This window comes from Panthera leo, chromosome B4 (assembly GCF_018350215.1).
Source record: "Panthera leo isolate Ple1 chromosome B4, P.leo_Ple1_pat1.1, whole genome shotgun sequence".
Taxonomy (NCBI): Eukaryota; Metazoa; Chordata; class Mammalia; order Carnivora; family Felidae; genus Panthera; species Panthera leo.
Window position 1 is genome coordinate 77,708,404 of NC_056685.1, and position 20,605 is coordinate 77,729,008.

Here is a 20,605-nt window from a genome sequence, read left to right on the forward strand (position 1 = left end):
AGCCCATGTGGGGTTCAAACTCATGAACCGTGGGATCATGACCCAAGCCGAAGTTGGGCGCTCAACCGACTGAGCCACCCAGGTGCCCCTTTCAAGTCAATTTTTAATTTGGCCCAAGACACCCCCTTCATATTGTGGGGTAGGGGCTGATGGTAGGGGCTTAGCAGTGCCTCCTTTCCCTATCAAATTTTTTCTTCATTTTGGATTGGACGTAGGAGCATGTGGAACATGGGCCAGCCCCTTTTTCCTAACTGTAAGAATAAGATCTGAATCAAGTTGGGCAGTAATGGCAGAAATGCGTGTGGCCGATTCCTTCCTTCTCCACTTTCCGTGTCCTTGCTGTCGCAGATACTACCTGTGGGGCAAATACTACCCGTGGAGCAAATCTTTGGTCACAGCTGTCCCTGGGCAGCATTTAGGAGTAAAGTACAGTCAGAATTAGGGGTAAACTGGGTTGCGGTACTGGAATGGATGAGATGAGATGAATTAACCACATTTCTGACCCTTTGTCTTGTAATTCACCCATCCATGCTTTTTGATGAACTTTGGTTTTGTTTCAGAGATTACGCTCTTTCGTACCTCTCCCTGCGAGCCTGTATCGGACTGTGGACTGCCTTCCTGTGTATTGTCCTTGTGGCAACTGATGCCAGTTCCCTTGTCTGTTACATTACCCGCTTCACTGAAGAGGCATTTGCCTCCCTGATTTGCATTATTTTCATCTATGAAGCAATAGAAAAGCTCATTCACCTGGCAGAGACCTACCCCATCCACATGCACAGCCAGCTGGACCACCTTAGCCTGTATTAGTAAGTATGCTTTATGCTTGTCTTTTTTTTTTTTTTTTTAATGTTTATTTATTTTTGAGACAGAGAGAGACAGAGCATGAACGGGGGAGGGGCAGAGAGAGAGGGAGACACAGAATGGGAAGCAGGCTCCAGGCTCTGAGCCATCAGCCCAGGGCCTGACGCGGGGCTGGAACTCACTGGACCGTGAGATCGTGACCTGAGCTGAAGTCAGACGCTTAACCGACTGAGCCACCCAGGGCCCCCCCCCTTTTTTTTTTTTTTAAATTGAGCAGTGGGCCTGGGTTTACTGGCTGATGCAGTGTACCTGGCAGTACTTGCGCCTTTTCTTAAGGAAGTGTCTTGGCCCTCTGGGAAATAAGGCTTAGATAGGGATGTGGAGACCCCAGGGGGCCTGCCAGAGAACAGCCAGAAGTGATGACCTCTGTCATCACTTAGTCAGGATGGACTAAGAACAAAACTCAGAGGGGACATGAAGAATGCTTTCCAGAGCACGGGCTTTTGGTTCCAGGCACGAGACGAAAGTAGGCTGCAAAGGTAGCAGGGAGAATTCAAGTGAGTTATTGGGAGGACCTTCTTTTTACAAGGATTTGTGAGTCCCTGAAGCATGTTATCAAGATCGTCTGAATGTATGTACAGGCTCCTCTTAGGAATCGTTAGGTAGAGATATACTAACAATTCTTTGCAGATCCACAGGTCTCTTACTCTGTTTCCTAAGGATCTAATAATCTATTTACTTACATAGATTTCTTTTTTTTTTCAATATATGAAGTTTATTGTCAAATTGGTTTCCATACAACACCCAGTGCTCATCCCAAAAGGTGCCCTCCTCAATACCCATCACCCACCCTCCCCTCCCTCCCACCCCCCATCAACCCTCAGTTTGTTCTCAGTTTTTAATAGTCTCTTATGCTTTGGCTCTCTCCCACTCTAACCTCCTTTTTTTTTTTCTTCCCCTCCCCCATGGGTTTCTGTTAAGTTTCTCAGGATCCACATACTTTGGTTTCTCTTCAGATCGTATAAATCTTTCACCTTTTACTTACATAGATTTCAACGCAAGAGACTCTTTTCTTCCCATGCCTGATACAGTTTGGATCAGGGGGAGAAGAAACATGGTATTTCGCCATGTCGTCAACCATCCAGGAGAGTCTGGTCCTAGAAACACTTCTTCTCTGGAATAGTATTCTCCAAATTATGACTAAAGATCCTCAACCTTTAGCTCCGTACATCAAATTCCTTGCCTTCTGGCTGTACATTTCTGACGTGGAGGGCCTGGTTGTAAAGCGAACAATTTCAACCCGAAACTGTCTGAGCAGAGAGCACACTGTATGGAGGGGTCTGCCAACTAGTCACGGATACATTTTCGTAGGTTCTGCATATTCATTTATTCCCCTTTTTAAGGTCAGAATTCATAAAAAACTTTTGTTAGAATTTTGAAACTATTTTATTACAAAATAACAACCATTAGAGGAATATAATCTTTGAAGCCTAGTGGATTGCTGATTGGCATTGGAGTAAGGTTCATTCTTCGACCTTTTTCTCAATCATTCATTTATTTGTTTAACAAACATTTGTTGAACACTTACTATATGCCGGGCATGGTTTTAGGCCCTGGAGACAGCAGTGAACATGGCAGACAAAGGATCTGCCCTCAGAGACCTAGTGGGGGAAGATTGACAAAAGTGACCAGCCTTGGACTGAGTAGACTTTGGATCTGGACACTGTAATTCTGTGTTAATACAGCTCAAGGTGGGATTTTTCTTAGTTGCATTCTACCGTTGGAGCTGTGAAGCTAGAACTCTCCAGCTCTTTAAATCATTTTATGTTAGTATGTGGAACTGATTTTTTTAAAAATATATTTTATTGTCAAATTGGCTTCCATACAACACCCGGTGCTCATCCCAACAAGTGCCCTCCTCAATGCCCATCACCCATCTTCCCATCTCCCCCACCCCCCATCCACCCTTGGTTCTCTGTATTTAAGAGTCTCTTGTGGTTTGCCTCCCTCCCTCTCTGTTTGTAACTATTTTTTTTTCCTCTTCCCTTCCCCCATGGTCTTCTGTTAGGTTTCTCAAGATCCACATATGAGTGAAGATATATGATACCTGTCCTCTGACTGACTTATTTCACTCAGCATAATACGTTCCAAGTATGTGGAACTGATTTTTTAAGAGCAGTTTTAGGTTCACAGCAAAGTTGAGCAGAGGATACAGAGTTTCCATCCACCCCCTGCTCCCACACATGTGCAGTCTCCCCCAGTATCAACATCCCGTACACCAGAGTGCTAAGTTTGTTGCAAACAATGAATTTACATGGAGACATCATTATCACCCAAAGCCTATAGTTTACATTAGGGTTCACTCTTGGTGTTGTACATTCTATGAGTTTTGATTGATCTATAAATAATATATCCACTATTATAGTATCATACAGAATAGTTCACTGCCTTAAAGATCTGTGCTCTGAGGGCACCTGGGGGGGCTCATTCGGTTAAGCCTCCTACTCTTGGTTTCAGCTCAGGTCATGATCTCACAGTTCATGAAATGGAGCCCCGCACTGGGCTCCACACTGAGAGTGTGGAGCCTGCTTAGGATTCTTTCTCTCTCCCTCTCTCTCTGCACCTCCCCTGCTCATGCTCTCTCTCTCTCTCTCTCTCTCTCTCTCTCTCTCTCTCTGTCTCTCTCTCTCTCAAAAAAAAATATTTGGTGCTCTGCCTACCCATCCCTCGGTACCACTCCAAACCCTGACAAGCATTGATCTTTTTACTGTTGTCATCATTTTGCCTTTTCGGCAATGTCATATAGTTGTAATCCTGCAGTATGTAGGCTTTTCTGATTGGCTTTGTGTACTTAGTGTTATTGCCTTAAAGGTCTTTAATGCCTTTTAATGGCTTGATAGTTCTTTTTAGTGCTGAATAATAGTCCATTGTGTAGTTATAGATATAGTGCATCCATTCACCTACTGGAGGACATCTTCATTGCTTCCAAGTTTGGGATTGATTTTGTAGACCTAAATGTAGGACTTTATGGCTTTCCCTATTACGTTTTATTTTGTTGATTTCCTCCTATTACAATCTACTGAGATCTTTTTGTATTTTAATTCTGTTGTACTATATCCTTAGAAGGTATGCTCATTAAATCCACAGAGGATGCAAAGTTAGTGGCAATGGCTATGTTCATTGTGGGACTGGGAGGCTGCATGTTGGCCAGAGGGACAAATCTGATCTGGTCTGGTTAGGTACAAGAGGAGTCCATGGTGGTGGGATATTACCAGGAATAATGCAGTGTCGGGACAAGCTTGCATCACAATTCCAGGAGCCTCTGATATTGAGAGCATATTGAGAATCTGGCAGGGTATAGAGAGCAGGAGATATCCAGGCTCGGAGAAGACTGTTGAGAGCCAAATGGGGTAGCAGGTCCTCCTTGCTTTATAGATTGAATTTCACGGGAAGGGCCTAAGCGAAAGAAACTAAGCAAGGAGACTACCAAGAACCATTCTGTGCCAAGCTTGGTGGTCGGCACAATTTAATTCAAGACCCATGTGCCGATTTGTGTCTGTGTTTATAATGGCTGACTGAAAAATAAGGATGTGGTTGGGCTTACCCATGGGCCTCAAGCAACAGGACCAATCTCAGGGACCTGAGATGGGCAAAGGAGAAACGAGGCAGGCTCTGACAGGGGCTTTAGTCCAGTCATGGCTAAAACTAATCAAATACTTGGCTGCTTTCCTCAGGAATCCTTTTTTCTTGTTCCCTCAGCTGCAGGTGTACTCTCCCAGAAAATCCAAACAACCATACCCTGCAGTACTGGAAGGACCACAATATTGTGACAACAGAAGTCCACTGGGCCAACCTGACTGTTAGCGTAAGTCTGGGAGTTGTATTGTACCATTGTGACTGCCAAGTTTAAGTGTGGTAGCCCTTCAGCGTGGTCTAGCGTTTTCAAAAATAAAGGTTGTTTGTTTGTTTGTTTGTTTATTTATTTATTTATTTATTTATTTATTTAAACTATTCTTGCTGACCCTTTTCCCCAGCAAAAGTTCCCTTGTACATAAAGGGAAAAGAAGATTGCCTTTCTCTTCTCTCCCACGTACACCCTACCCAGGGTCCCTGCACTAGGGATATGTGGGGATGAAACCAGGCAGGGCGGGGGCACACCCAGGTTTCTGAGGCTGGCAGAACATTCCGATTTGGAAGTCCTCTGTAAGATAAACAGTACAAATTGCCAGAGCCCTCCCAGAGCTTCATGCTTGCTTGGGACCATCCTGGTTTCATTTTCCAAGCGTCTAAGAACTCTAAGTAGTCACCGTACTCAGAAGGGGCCTGTGCAAGCGAGAGCGCCACAAGCACACGGGTCAATGGACACTGCCGGCAGCCTGCGCTCCCCAGCAACCGTGGGATGACAGGGAGGGGTGGGCTCAGAAGGCCAGAGCTATTTATTCCCTCGTGCCTGCCTTTCATCACCCAGAATGCTTGTTCCCACAGGAGTGCCAGGAGATGCACGGAGAGTTCACGGGATCTGCGTGCGGCCATCATGGACCCTATACTCCTGATGTGCTCTTTTGGTCCTGCATTCTCTTCTTCACCACCTTCATCCTCTCGAGCACCTTAAAGACATTTAAGACAAGTCGCTATTTCCCAACCAGAGTAGGTAGCACCCTCATACATTTCTTCCGCGTTAGAATTCTAATATAACAGAGTCTATTCTCAGCTTCCATGCCGCTTGCTGAGTAGAGTGGCAGGTGGCAAGTTCCAGATGTCCCGGCAAGCCCCACTGTGGCATTCTCTTCTAGTGTCTGGCAGCCTTTCGTAAACATGTGGTATGGGCTGAGGGGTTAATACTCAGGATTTTTTTGATTAAAAGTGTCGGGCGATGGGTGCCTTGCTGGCTCATTCAGTAGAGCACACAACTCTTGATCTTGGGCTCGTAAGTTCGAGCCCCACATTGGTGGGTAGAGATTGCTTTAAAAAAAGAAAAAAGTGTCAGGGGAGTTTAAGGTGGTTCTGCAAAGGCTCTTAACCCTCAATTTCCGGAGTGCTGTGAAGTGTCCTTTCCAGGATGCTGGGAGATGGAGTATGCAATAACTGGAGCTGGCTGCTAAATATAGTAAAGCGGGATGATCGCTTTGGATACATAGGGGACCCCAAAGTCTCTTCCCAGGGATGTCTCTTGTGGCAGTTTGTGAAATCACCAGACACATTGACTGCAGCAGCCAGAATACTCCTGACTTGGTTTGCTTGACTCTTTGAAGCCTCAGTAATCTGATACAAATGGTGCTGTTTGATCATGACCAGTTTTAGTAGAGCGGAATCAGAGGCTGGGTGTAGAACGGCGAAAAGGGGCCACTTTTGCTTTGAAAAGGAGTTCAAAGCATGAGAAATGGTGGGTTTTCTGGAAGTGAGGGTTCGGTCAGGTACATTTGCAGGGCAGAAAGTCCGAATGGGTGGGGAGCTCAGTTGATTAGCTGTCTATGGTACACTCATGCAGGAAAAACACATTCTTAGACTTCCGGGATGCTACATGGTAGTTAAGGGAAACACATATTGAATTAGTTCTGGGTCATTGTTTCTGATGTGGACAAATAGTTAATAAGGGCAGTTCTCTACTAGCTACTTGCTGAGGCCTGGGTTAAGTGCTATCAGGGATATAGAAGTTTAAAACACGGTCTCTGCCATCATATAGGAAGGAGAAACATACGAAATGTACAGGTCCATATGATACAGTGTAAAGGGTTGGGCGCCAACCTGGGATGCAAGGGGTCATAGGAGTTCAGAGGAGAGAAGGGCCACTGGGCCCCAGGATGGTCAGATGGACCAAGATGGCTCATGATGGTGGGGGCAGGTACAGGTTCAGAGAATTGTGTAACATTCAGAAGAGAACTGACAAAACCAGGGCCAGGAAGCTGCAAACCTCAGGTTTCAAAGGAAAGCAAAGTCAGGTTAAGATATATTTTGGCTAAGATATATTTTGCTCTGTCTCTGTTGGAAGTTCAGATTAAGGCAGACACTGGGCGTTTTAGAGGCATTGTATTTTATTAAAGCTGAACTAAACTATAACGTCCTCCTAGGCACAAAATGGTGATGAGTGCTATGGAGAAATTTTTTTCAAATTTATTTTTAAATTTACATCCAAGTTAGTTAGCATAGAGTGCAACAATGATTTCAGGAGTAGATTCCTTAATGCCCCTTGCCCATATAGCCCATCCCCCCTCCCACAACCCCTCCAGTAACCATCTGTTCTCCAAATTTAAGAGTCTTTTATGTTTTGTCCCCCTCCCTGTTTTTATATTAGTTTTGCTTCCTTCCCTTATGTTCATCTGTTTTGCTATGGAGAAAATTAAGCAGAAAAGGAGCATAGGCGGTGCTGGAGTAGAGAATGGTGACCAATTGCAAGTAGGGTCATCAGAGAAGATCTCATAGGGAAGGTGATCTTTGTATGAACATAGGGAGGTAAGGGAGCTACCCAAGAAGTTACTTGAAGAAAAAGCATTCTAGACAAGAGGGATAAGCAAGTACAAAGACCCTAAGGTGGGATGTTTAAGAAACAATAGAGTTGGGGGGGGGTGCCTGGGTGGCTCAGTCGGTTGAGCGTCCGACTTCGGCTCAGGTCATGATCTCGCAGTTTGTGAGTTCGAGCCCCGCATCGGGCTCTGTGCTGACAGCTCAGAGCCTGGAGCCTGCTTCCCATTCTGTGTCTCCCTCTCTCTCTGCCCCTCCTCCGCTCATGCTCTGTCTCTGTCTCTCTCTCTCTGTCAAAAATAAACATTTAAAAAATTTTTTTTAAAAAAAGAAAAGAAAATACACAACGGAGTGGTCTGTATGGCTGGAGCAGAGTGAACGAGTGGGAGAGCGTTAGAAGCTGGGCTTCTAATGATTTCAATGTGTGGGCCTCATAGGCCGAGGCCTTTTGGGTTTTTATCTCAGTGAAATAAGGAACCATTTCAGGGTTTTTGTGGATTGACATAATCCAACTTGTATAGTCAGTCCAATGGCTTTAAAGGGGGGCTGAAGCAAGTGTCTGCTGTACTTAAGAGAGACAAGAGCTGATGGTGACCTTGGTCTGGGTAGGAACAGTGGAGGTGGTGAGAAGTGCTCAGATCCGGGATTTGTTCTGGAGGTAGAGCCAACAGGGCTTGGATGCAGGTAGATGAGGTGTCGGGCATGAGGGAGAAGAGTCGATGCTGTCACCAAGGCCCTTGGCTGGTACAAATGGACCTTAACTGGCCCCAGAAAATCTTATTCCAAGTTCTCAGAACTATTGCCCAGACCTGGGCACAAATGCTCCAAATAGAGCTCTTCCCAGTCAGGGTGGTTACATTAGAGTTTGCCAAATGGTTCATTCTCCCTCATCATATCCACCCTTTGGGAGTATTAACTTGGGCATATTAACATATTCCTGTTGTTTACATGTGGTTGTATTAATTCAATTATAACATTAAAGCATTCTTCTGAGGACTTTTAAACCTTTACAATGCAAAATTCTCTTCTACTGCATTGAGCCTAATAAAACACTTTTCCAATCCTTTCTCATGCCAGGTACGCTCCATGGTGAGTGACTTTGCTGTTTTCCTCACTATCTTCACAATGGTGATTATTGATTTTTTGATTGGAATCCCATCACCAAAACTTCAAGTTCCCAGTGTGTTCAAGGTAAACAGCTTTCAGGGTACTTGGTGCCCTCATGTGGTTTCCTAGAATCTGGTCCCAAGTGAATTTCAAAGGCCTTTCCATATCCTAATCCTGCGTCTGCAGTCCCTGAAATCTAAACTTTGTCCCTCATGCCTTACCTTTCAGAAGAGCAAACTCTTAAGGCTTGGCTGAGTTCCAGCCACAAAACTCCAAGAACAGAACATCTAAGGTGGTTTAATGAATGAAAAGTTAAGATTTACAATAGTGGAATGTGCATGTTTACTTAAATACATACCTCATACAGTGGAAATGTGGGTCCTTGGAACAAGTCTGATTAATAGCACTTTCCTTGAGCTTCAGCTGTGCATGGGCACTGGGAAGGGGTAAGAAGTTAAATTAGGGTTGACCCCTCTCCTTCAGGATCTTGCCTTGTGAAGAGGTGAGCCGGCCTGGGGGCTTCACCTACGGTCTAATGCTCCTACCAGAGTAACCAGGACAGCTCTTCAACCCTATTTCATCGTTTCTTTATATAACTCTCTACAATCTACAATATTTTGCTGAAAATGTATACATAAAAGAAATAAAACAAATGATCTGTATGTGGGGACTCCAGATCTGGTTCAGTGCAGCGGCACCGAGTAACAGAGAAGATGGGAAGGCTGAGCTGGGTTCCATAGAGCCCCACAGACCAGAGGGGAGGGAAAGCCTAGGCATACTCAGTGACTGGAGAAGAATCATAAGATGAGAAGAACAGGAGAGGCTGGGGAAGAGAAAGAAGACAGGAAGAAAGGTAGTCCTTGACTTGTAAACATCCCTGTACCCTGTGCCTTTGTCTTCCCTTTCTCCCTCCCTCCCTCCCTGAAATAGGCCCGGTTAAAAATATCTCTTTCCATATTGCCTGAAGATTTTTTATTTTATTTCGTTAAATGCACTGAAATGCCATCAGCTAGAAATTTGTGGATTGAAAAACACCCTTCTTAAAAATATAATTCTTCTGAGAATATGTCATTCTCACCTTTGTGTGAATGAGCGCAATTAGCTTTCTTTCTAATACCTAGCTGAGGTCAGCCCTCCAGGAGGAATGGATTTTGTGTAAAAATAAGTAATTTGAGAACCTTAAGCAGTCCTTGGAAAGGTTCCCTGATGGGTAGGCTTAGATAGTCAGAAAGTGCTGAATTTCTGGGACATCTGGGAAGAAGGCCCCGGGAGGTAGGGGAGAGATGGGAAGGAAAAATGGGAGAATGTCAAAGACAATGCTGCTTGTTGGCAGGCCTTGCTTTCAGGAAGCAGAGGAGAAATTTTCTTCCTTCTTTCCTTCCCTGTTATACCACATGGCCCCCAGTGATGAAAACCCAGTCTGAAGGCTAGTACTATTACTAATGTGTTAATGTCAGTCAGAGTTTAGTAAATTTTTGTGTTGGCCTAAGAACTTAACTGTCACATAGAACATTGTTACTAAGGAGACATAGATCCTATAAACTTTCAGAACTTAGCCCATTCATGATTTGGGATCTGGTGACATTGTTGAAGAGTCTTTGAATCCTAGAGTCACGACCAATGGGGAACCAAGTACTTTGGATGCAACAGTCTTTGCTTTGTTCATTGAATTTGGTTCAATTCTGAGCCAGTTTGTATGCCCAGCCTTTCATCTTCCATTACTACTTGCCAAACAAGGGGAACTTTTCTTCCCCAGAGTACCTGGGGGAGTTTGAGGATGTCAAAAGTACCCTAAGAGAGTTTAGGTATGTCATGAACACCCAAATAAGGTTTATGAACAGTAGTGGTCTTATAGGAGCATTGGAGAGGGTCCTAGATTAAATAAGCCCCAAGTTCAGTAGTCTTGGGCTCCTCTCTCAAATCTCTAGTACCTGGGCTCCTGTTTTACTGCTGATGGGAGAAGGCCCCTGGGCCAACGCAATCTAAGCCCACGAGATTCCATGCAACTGGCTGTACTTTGCCTTTATTTGTGCTGTAGACATGCATTATATGGCTTCTGGAGGGGAGCAACGAGGAGGATATTCTAAATTATTTATATTTGCTTTAATTATAATTGTGTTAAATTCTTTTTTGGCAATAGACTTGTTATTTTACTTGGGCTAATGTTAAGTTAAAGGTGGTGGCGGGTTTGGAGAGTAGGGGCAGGAAGTGAAATATTAATGAGTGTTTCACAGGAAGTTGATAATTGAGGATTGACTCAAAGAGGATTTGGAACAAGGTCATAGATTTCCTAAGAAGTTGCTACTAAGGAGTTACTTTCTTGACTTTTTGTTGTTGTTGTTGTTAGGATTCTCATTTAGGAGTAAAAACAATGTGGATATTGTGATTCAGTTTAATCTCTTTTGCCCTAATGACTATAGTTAAAGTACAAAACAAAACTTTATTTTTTCCCCTTTAGCCAACAAGAGATGATCGAGGGTGGATTATTAGTCCCATTGGCCCCAATCCCTGGTGGACTGTGATAGCTGCAATTATCCCAGCTCTTCTCTGTACTATCTTAATATTCATGGACCAGCAGATCACAGCTGTCATCATTAACAGGAAGGAACACAAGCTCAAGGTAACAAAAAGTTCTGACCTCGAGGACGAATGGTAGCCAGTTACTTTTTTTTTTTTTTTTTTTTAGGGTAAGCCCCTTTAGACAAGGAACTATAGAACCTGGATAAAAGCAGTCATAGAAGGAGCTCATAAAATGTTTCCAGAGGTTTCTGATTCCTCAATTAGTGACAAAGATTGGTTTGGAGTGAAACCAGAGTAGAGCATGATGAAATGGTGTGAAAGGAGCTTGGACTCTGTTAGTTTCCTCTCAAACCTGTGCGGAAGGTGGGTGGGCACAGTTCCTTGTGGTCCCTATACAGGCTTGTCTTTCTGAGGTTCAGGTCAGGGCTTGGGCCACTGTTTCCGAGAGTCAAGTATTCTCCCATTGGTGTCCGTTACTGGAGTTTCCAGACTGAACCTTGAGTCCAAGGATTCCAAGGAGGTAGGTTTGAGTCCAGCACATTTATCGGTGAGAGGCTTCATGCCTTCATCTCTGTTCTTTCCTTACTTAGAGTAGGCAAATCCATATTTGGCAAGGATCTGGGGGTGTTTGTGTGGAGCCATTTACCTCCAACTCCTATATTGTATACCACTAGAATGGTCAAGGTGTGCCTTGGCCTCTTGTTACTCTGCCAAGAAAGGATGAATCTTTGAATGCATGAGACTCAGGGTGAAATCTGGGGGCACTTGAATGAAAAATGGATATGGCATGTATACGACAGGGTAAGGTTTCTCTTTTTCTTCTCTGTTCCCTCCAAACCAGGAGGGGCTGGAAGACTCATCTGGGATCTCTGGACCCCTTCTTCCTTACCCATACACTCCCTCCTGCTTTGGGCCTGAGGCTCTTAGCTCACTGTTCTGTGCCCCACTACAGCCAGCCCATTGGTGGTGACAGAGACTCTGTTTCCCCACAGAAAGGCTGTGGCTACCACTTGGACCTGCTGATGGTGGCCATCATGCTGGGTGTCTGCTCCATCATGGGCTTGCCCTGGTTTGTGGCGGCAACTGTCCTGTCCATCACACATGTGAACAGCCTCAAACTAGAATCTGAGTGCTCTGCTCCTGGAGAACAACCCAAGTTCTTGGGCATCCGAGAACAAAGAGTGACGGGCCTTATGATCTTTGTGCTGATGGGCTGCTCAGTCTTCATGACGGCCATATTAAAGGTAATTATTCATTCACTCGTTAGATAGATATTGACTGCCTGATTTGTGTCAGGAATTCTGGGAATACAGTGATAGTCAAACAGATACATGTACAAATATCTGTCCTGAAAGAGCTAACTCTAGCAGAGTAAAGCAGATAAGATGTAGTTAAGGAAGTTAGTTAAGAGGGGCACCTGGGTGGCTCAGTTAAGCATCCAACTTTGGCTCAGGTCATGATCTCACGGTTGGTGGGTTCGAGCCCCACATTGGACTCTGTGCTGACAGCTCAGATCCTGGAGCCTGCTTCGGATTCTGTGTCTCCCTCTCTCTCTGCCCCACCCCCACTCATGCTCTGTTTCTCTCTGTCTCAAAAATAAATAAACATTAAAAAAAATAAAAAAAAAAAAGGAATTTAGTTAAGAACACAAAAATGAGGGGCGCCTGGCCGGCTCAGTCAGTGGAGGGTGTGACTCTTGATCTTGGGGTGGTGGGTTCGAGCCCCATGTTGGGTGTAGAGATTACTTAAAAATAAAATCTTTAAAAAAAAAAAGAGGAGGGGGAGGATAAGAAAAGAAAGAAAACAAACATAGTAATTATAGAATATGATAAATGATTAATGGAAATATTTGGTGCTCTCTGGTGCTATAGAGAATTAAGGGAGTGCTGTTTTAGTCCGTGTGGTCGGAGAAGGCCTCTCTGCAGAGATAGTATTTAAGATGAGATGGAACTGGTCATGCCATGGATGGTGGGAGATGGCATAGGGGAAGGGAGAGAAGCAGTCTAGGCAGGCCCTGAGATGGGAAGAAGTGATATGTATACTAAGAAATATCAGGGCCGGGGCGCCTGGGTGACTCAGTCAGTTAAGCGTCCGACTTCAGCTCAGGTCATGATCTCGTGGTCCGTGAGTTCGAGCCCCACATCGGACTCTGTCTGACAGCTCAGAGCCTAGAGTCTGCTTCCGATTCTATGTCTCCCTCTCTCTCTGCCCCTCCCCTGCTCATGCTCTGTCTCTCTCTGTCTCAAAAATAAATAAAAACATTAAAAAAATTAAAAAAAAGAAATATCAGGGCCATGTGGCTCAAGGCAGGAACACAATGAGATGAGAGTGAAGACTAGGTGGGGACAGATCATGCAGGGCCTTGTTGAGTCTGGTAAAGGTAACCTTTGAAGAGTTTTAGCAGGCAAGGGACATGATCTATTTAGTATTTTTATTTATTACTTTTTTTTCTTTTTAAAAAACATTTATTATTATTTATTTTGAGCATGCGTGCAAGCCGGGGAGGGGCAGAGAGAGAGGGAGAAAGAGAATCCCAAGCAGGTTCCACATTGTCAGTGCGGACCCCGATGTGGCACTCAGTCCCATGAACTGTGAGATCATGACCTGAGCCGAAATCAAGAGTTGGACACCCAACCGATTTAGCCACCCAGGCACCCCCCTCCCCCATTTAGTATTTTTAAAAGATCACTCTGGCGATGTCTAGAGAATAAGTTTTTAGGGTTGGGAAAAATAGAAACAGAGAGACTAGTGAGGCTATATTATAGGTGGGAGATGATGGTGACCTGGCTAAAGAAGGTGGTAGTAGGGATGGATAAAAGGCACATCTTCTGTGTATCTTGGAGGCAGATCCAAGGATCTTGCTGGTTGACTGGATGTGGAATGGAGTGTGGAAAATGGAAAGATCAAAATGCCTTCCAGGTTTTGGACTTGACCATCTGGATGGAGAGTAGTGATATTTAAGATGGAGAAGACTGCCTGAAGGAGGAAATGATTTTGTGAGAGGTGGTGGGGCTATGGACAGATTTTGGGTGAGATATCCAGGAAGCAACTGAGTGAAAAAGCTAGAGGGAGGCTCTGGATTAAAAATATAAATGTGGAAGTCAACAGCAGTTAGTGGTATTGAAAGCCATGAGTGTAGATCAGATCGCTCAGGGAGCAGGGTAGATGTAAAACAGAAGTAGGACCAGAAAGAAGAGCAGAGTCTAAGGAGCTCCAACATTTAGAAGTTGGGTAGAGGAGGAGACGGCAACAGAGACTCAGAAGGAGCTGCCAGAAAGGTAGAAGGGAAACCAGGAGGGCGTGGTGTCAGGGAAGCCAAACCAGGGGAATTTTTCCAGAAGGAGGGGTTGGTTAGAAACTGTCTAGAAAGATGAAGACTAAACCAAGCCATTGGATTTGGCAATGAGGAGGCCTAACATGACTTGACAAGAGCAGATTCAGTGGAGTGATAGGGCAGAGGCTGAATTACAGGGGAGTGAAGAGTAAATAGGAGGTGAAAAGTAAAGACAGCGTGGGCAGACAACTCTTTCAAGAGATTTTTCTGTGAAGTGGAATGGAAAATAGGCAGTGGCTGGTGTGAGGTGTGGGGTTAAAAGAGGATTTTTTGAAAGATGGGAGACACCTCAAACATGAGAAAAAAATATTTAGTTTTGTGGGTGGAAGGCTTGTGTCTGGGAAAAATGGGGTGAAAAGGAAAGTTCTGTGGCTGTAACACCAAACCCCAAACATTCTGGAGCACTTACTTGGCTCCCTTGCCTCCTTTCCCCTTCTTTTTTGGTGAATCTTCAACCACCCCAGCCTGCACTGCAAGTGCTATTTAGGGGTGACAACTGAGAGAAATGGGAAAGGATTTGGAACCATCTTCCTGGCTCCTTACTTTCCACCCAATCTCGCCACCTCTCCTCATACCCCCTGCCCCCTTCTACTCTCTGTCCCCAGCCCAGCCCCTGCTCCCACCTCTGGTCTGCCTGCCATCTGGAGGAGCCCAAAGATTGCCGCTCCTCCAGGAAGGTAACCACGAAGCCATGGGAGTAGGCATTGCCTAGCCTTCCTAGAACTGGCTCAGAAGGATTCTTTCAGAAAACCATTCAATAGTTCCGACAAGCAAGGTTAGCACCAAACTGAGATGTCTACTCACTGTACAGTTGAAACAGCGTAAAATCCAATGGGACTTTCTAGTTCTGAGAAGAATTATGTTTGAGAATGTTCTTTAGCCTCAGAATAAAAGCAAGTCAAGTTTAGTCTTCAGCTATGAGACTTCCCTTGCCTTAATTCCATAGGCCTCATTTCCCTACCTCCTAGAGTTGCCTTGAAGATTACCTAGATTGCTAGGTGTGATAAGATAGGTGCGTATATATATTCAAGTGCAATATAATAATGTTGCTGTTTCTCCCCAAATCATTCTCCCTCTGATACCTCCCCATTTCTACCCTCAAGTCTCTGGTTAGCAAAAAGGAAACTTTTTAGTCCATGTTAAAATACACCAAATCCCTGAGATGATTGCTTGTGTGATTAGAAAAAATTTGAAAGGTATCGGTTCTGTACAAGAGGGATGTGTGTGTGTCTGCCCATCCCCATGGAGGAAAAAGAACCTGACGGATAAAATGTGAGGCCTAGGATTTAACTAGGGCTGGATTACACATATGGGTAATCATTTCATTTCAGAACAAAATAATTTTTATCATTGTCAGCTTCTGGTTTTGCTTCTACTTCTAAATCATGCAAAGGCAGCAGAAACTAATGCAATGTTTACGTGGTGATTTTGTGACTTTGTTTCCTTGGAGATTTAAAAATTTATGTAGTCTTGAGTGCATTATGGTACCAAATTTAATTTCTGGTCTTTCTGCCCTTTTGTCTTCAGTTTATCCCAATGCCAGTACTCTATGGAGTTTTCCTCTACATGGGAGTTTCTTCTCTACAAGGAATTCAGGTACGGCATGCTTCTGCCAGGGCAGTGTTTTTGCACTGGGAGCTCATCTGTCCTGACCAGGGAGGGAGAGCTCTCCCAGAAAAGCACAAATCCATTCTTGAGAAACTATTTCCTAGTCTTACTGGAATTTTAGATATTTCTTTGGACATTCGCTAAGTCATTTGGACAGTCAAGTTGGCATGATGATGGTACAGAGACTTATAGGATGACCTGGCTTGATTTCAGGGTACCCGTCATCCATTAATTATTCAACAGACAATTATTGGGCATGTATTATTAACTGCTAGGTGCTTTGTCAGATGCTAGTAACTTAGATCTGAAAGGCTTGTCAAGAGCCAAACTGGCTTCCACACATGGACCACACTAGTGTTAGCGCTAGGCTACAGTGTGAGAGAGGGAGCTCAACTGGGGGTCTGCTGGTGAAGAGATTGGCAGTAGTGGGGGCTGCTCCAGGTAAGCAGACATTACTTCCTGCCCTACTCTGCCTTTTCCCATCCATCAACTCATTCCTCTGAGTCCTCTGCATGGAAAATCAGGACTGGGCACCGATCATTTGGGTACCCCAGATGATATGATAACTTAGTTTCTTCTTCTATTGGTGGCTGGTTCCTCTTTGTTTTTATGGAATATCCAGTGGTCACTCTTACCCCCTGAGTTTTAATGTGACCTTCGGCAGGTTATTCAATCCCTTTAGCTCTCTGTTTTCCTATTGCTAATATAACGCTGGTCATATATTCTATCTCCAGAATGTTATAAAGTTTTATTTTATTTTCTTACTATAAATAATCAATGAAAAGCTCCAGACTCCTCAAAGAACAAGTAGGAGATTTGGTTTTGATACTAAGCAGAAATATGGAACTGGCTTATTTTGTATTCAGCACTCCCTGAGAAAGATCTCTCAGGAGCCAGTGTGGGATAGAAGAAAGACATTTTCTGATTCTAGAATTAGAAAGGATGGATTTAGGGGTGCCTGGCTGGCTTAGTAGGTAAAACACGTGACTCTCGATCACAGGGTTGTGAGTTCAAGCCCCAGATTGGGTGTAGAGATTACTTTAAAAAAAAAATCTTAAAAAACAAAAAAGATGGATTTAAATTTTGATTCTGTCATTTACCAACCCTTAGCCAAATTACCTGTCCTCTCTGAGAATCAGTTTCCATTCTGTCCAGTGGAAACTGTATTACCTACCTTTCAGAGCAGGTGATATAAGAGACGAGAATGGGCCTGACAAGGCTTCTGACCCAGAGAAACCTCCTGAAAATACATGCCGGTTCCCTCCTTTCAGTTCTTTGACCGTCTGAAGCTCTTTGGGATGCCTGCAAAGCACCAGCCAGATTTTATCTATCTTCGGCACGTGCCCCTGCGCAAAGTGCACCTCTTCACCCTCATTCAGCTGACCTGCCTTGTCCTACTCTGGGTCATCAAGGCCTCTCCGGCTGCCATTGTCTTCCCAATGATGGTGAGTGAGTTTTAAAAAAATTATTATTATTTATTTTTTAAAATAGTGGTGAAACCCACACCACATAAAATTTACCATCTTAACCATTTTCAAGCGTATAGTTCAGTGGCATTAGGTACTTACATTGCTGTGCAACCGTTGCCACTATACGTTTTCAGAACATTCTTATCTGGCACAACTGAAACTCTGTGCCTATTGAACGATGACTCCCCATTCCCCTCCCCCTAGTCCCCAGCAACCACCATTTTGTTTTCTGTCTCTATGACTCTGACTACTGTAGGTACCTCGTATGGGTGGAACCATAAAGCATTTGTGTTTTTGTAGCTGGCTTATTTCACTTAGCATAATGCCTCCAGGGGGCTCATCCATGTTGTAACATGCGTCGGATTTCTCTTTGAAAGGCTGACTGATATTCCTCTATGTGTACCTATGTATATATACGTATTTATATATGTATATATGTGTATATGTATATGCCACATTTTGTTTATCTGTTTGTTCATTGATAGACTCTTGGATTGCTCCCGATTTTTGGCAATTGGGAATAATGCTCCTGTAAACGTGAATTGTACAAATATCTGTGTTCCCACTTTCAGTTCTTTGAGGTATATACCTAAAAGTGGACTGCTGGATCATATGGTAATTCCATTTTTACTTGTTTGAGGGACAGTCGCATCATTTTATATTCCTGTCAGCAGTACACAGGGTTCCAATTTGCCAATGTTTGTTTTCTGTTTGAGGGGTTTTTGTTTGGTTTGTTTGTTCATTCGGTTGTTGTTGTTGTCGTTGTTGTTGTTTGATAACAGCCATCCTAACCGGTGTGAAGTGCTATCTCATTGTGGTTTTGATCTGCATTTCCTAGTGGGGCTGAGCATCTTTTCATGTGCTTATTGATTCTTTGTATATTTTCTTTGGAGAACTATCTTTTCAAGTCCTTTGCCCATTTTTAATTTTTATTTTTTAATGTTTTTATTTATTTTTGAGAGAGAGACAGACAGTCAGAGAGACAGTGCATGAGCAGGGGAGGGACAGAGAGAGAGGGAGACACAGAATCCGAAGCAGGCTCCAGGCTCTGAGTTGTCAGCACAGAGCCCGATGCGGGGCGTGAACTCGTGAACCACCAAGATCATGACCCGAGCTGAAGTCAGACTCTCAACCAACTGAGCCACCCAGGCGCCCCCTTTTGCCCATTTTTAAATCAGATTTTTTGTTGTTGTTGAGTTTTAGGAGTTCTCTGTATATTCTGGATATGAATCCCTTATTAATGGTGAGTTTTTTGTTTGTCTTTTGCAGGAGCAGTATTATTTGGGGACTTTGAGGTGTGAATACATGTGTGTAGCAGGTTGCCATGTTTACTTTCAAGTCTGTCAGCCTGCCTTCCTCCCTCCCTTCCTTCCTTCTTCCTTTTTTCCTTCCTTCCTTCCTTCCTTCCTTCCTTCCTCTCTCTCTCTCTCTTTCTCTCTGTCTTCTCTCTCATGAATCTGACATGGAGAGGATTCTTCATGTTTATAATAATTTGCATATTATAGTTCCAGTTTAGAATTTATTACAGTCAGAAGTGTCTAAAGTGGTGGAAATGCACTGTTTTAAGCCACTGGAAGAGAGGAAGAGGTTGGTCCATCACTGATAAGTGACTAGGACATCTGTACCTTCTTTCGAACTGAGGCAGAGGCTTTGGAAAAGGGACCAGGGAACCTGAACTGTGTATGGTGTAACAGGTGATAGGCTGCTTCCTGCCACTGGGATGGTGATGAAATTCTTGCCACCTGACCAGCACACTGTCTCATCTTCTCCTCCTGTTGCCTCCTCTCTCTGGCTCACCCTGTGTCACAGGAACGCTGAGAATTGTGGGCTGTTTGAAAACTACCCAAAGGGTGGGCCTCTAGAGAGAAAAGTCAATGAGGCTAATGTTTGGTATTTGTTTAGGGACTTTTGAGCTCTGTCTTACTGGGAGAATATTCAAAGGTGAAGAAACTAGGGTCAGGGAATTCTTTTTCTCTAATCTTCTGCATATATACCTCCTGATGGGTTTCTCAATTTTGTCAGAGTACACATAGGTTTCTGCATTTAAGTGTTATATTCAGGGGTTGACCATTTGGTTAAAGAAACAGCAAATTCCTGACAACTTCTTGGGAGGGATACCATCAATTTTGGATTTGTTGAGGAAATAGTTATGGAAATGAGGGAGAAATATGATTGAAGGTAGTAAGCCTGATTTGCCTCATTCCTTCCCTAAGCCACCAGATGTAGCTAGTGAGCACCTGTCAATCCAGGCAGGTCATTCTGGGTTATTATGAATTCCCCTTTGGCAAAAATGGCCTTTTATGGGGGAAAAAAAGTGGAACAGCAGTTGATACACCCTGTCCTGTAAAATTGAGGAAATTAGCTGTCAGATATTAGAGGCAAGTCACTTTCTATTCCCTGAGCCTCAGTATCCTCATTTATAAAATGAGTGTCAGGCCAGACCAGAGGGCGGAGACAAAAAACACTAGTGATTCATGATGCAGGCATAAAGCAAGGAGTTTGCCCAGAAATGTATAGGCAGAGGATCAGAGGGAATTGAGATGATCCTTCAAGGTCCCTTCATCCCATGGTGAGGCATGCTTGGGCTGGGTGCAGCTGGCCTCACCATAGCTGTGCTCCCGCAAAGGCTTTCCAGCCCACTGCTGCCCAGCAACCCTTCCTGCTCATCCCATGACAGGGAAGGGCAACTCTTAGGGCCATCTGAGGATGAAGGGTTTCTCTTTTCAAGGAGGGAATTAAGTTGGTTGCTTTCTAAGTTGTAGGGTTGTTATGATGATAGTTTAATAAAATATTGTATATAAAACACGAAGGTGACTATTTAGTATCTGGTACAAAGAAGGCACTCAATAACAGGCAATTATTATTATTATTATTATTATTATTATTATTATTATTAGTTTGATTTTCCTTGACATGTCCTAGTGTGCTGTGAAGATAAGACTTTGCTTTTAACTCTGGGAAGAAAATGAGCTCTTTTCATCCCCTGTCTTTATTTTTCTTCAGGTTTTGGCATTGGTCTTTGTCAGGAAAGTCATGGATCTCTGTTTCTCTAAACGAGAGCTGAGCTGGTTAGATGATCTCATGCCTGAAAGTAAAAAGAAGAAGCTGGACGATGCCAAAAAGAAGGCCAAGGAGGAAGAGGTCGTAGTTCTTGGACCAACTGTACACTTGGGGGCAGCTTCAAATTACAGAACATAGGAAGGGCCACATGAGAAGTCAGCATGTCTAGAATCCCAGGGGTTATATTTAGGAGTTAGGAAGATTACTCCAAAGATGTTTTTAGCCGAGAATGGAGCAAGGATTCTTG

General features: G+C 43.9%; 1 protein-coding gene across 3 annotated transcripts in view; it reads left to right on the forward strand.

Moving 5' to 3' along the window:
- SLC4A8 (solute carrier family 4 member 8) overlaps positions 1-20,605 on the forward strand; it is a 79,603-nt gene that overhangs the window by 44,276 nt on the left and 14,722 nt on the right. For all 3 annotated transcript variants that reach the window (XM_042946582.1, XM_042946583.1, XM_042946584.1), the window contains exons 14-22: positions 561-806; positions 4,561-4,666; positions 5,287-5,448; positions 8,338-8,451; positions 10,826-10,987; positions 11,880-12,131; positions 15,749-15,817; positions 17,101-17,274; positions 20,302-20,439. In XM_042946582.1, coding sequence (XP_042802516.1) covers positions 561-806; positions 4,561-4,666; positions 5,287-5,448; positions 8,338-8,451; positions 10,826-10,987; positions 11,880-12,131; positions 15,749-15,817; positions 17,101-17,274; positions 20,302-20,439 — 1,423 coding nt within the window. The remainder of the gene's footprint in view (positions 1-560; positions 807-4,560; positions 4,667-5,286; positions 5,449-8,337; positions 8,452-10,825; positions 10,988-11,879; positions 12,132-15,748; positions 15,818-17,100; positions 17,275-20,301; positions 20,440-20,605) is intronic.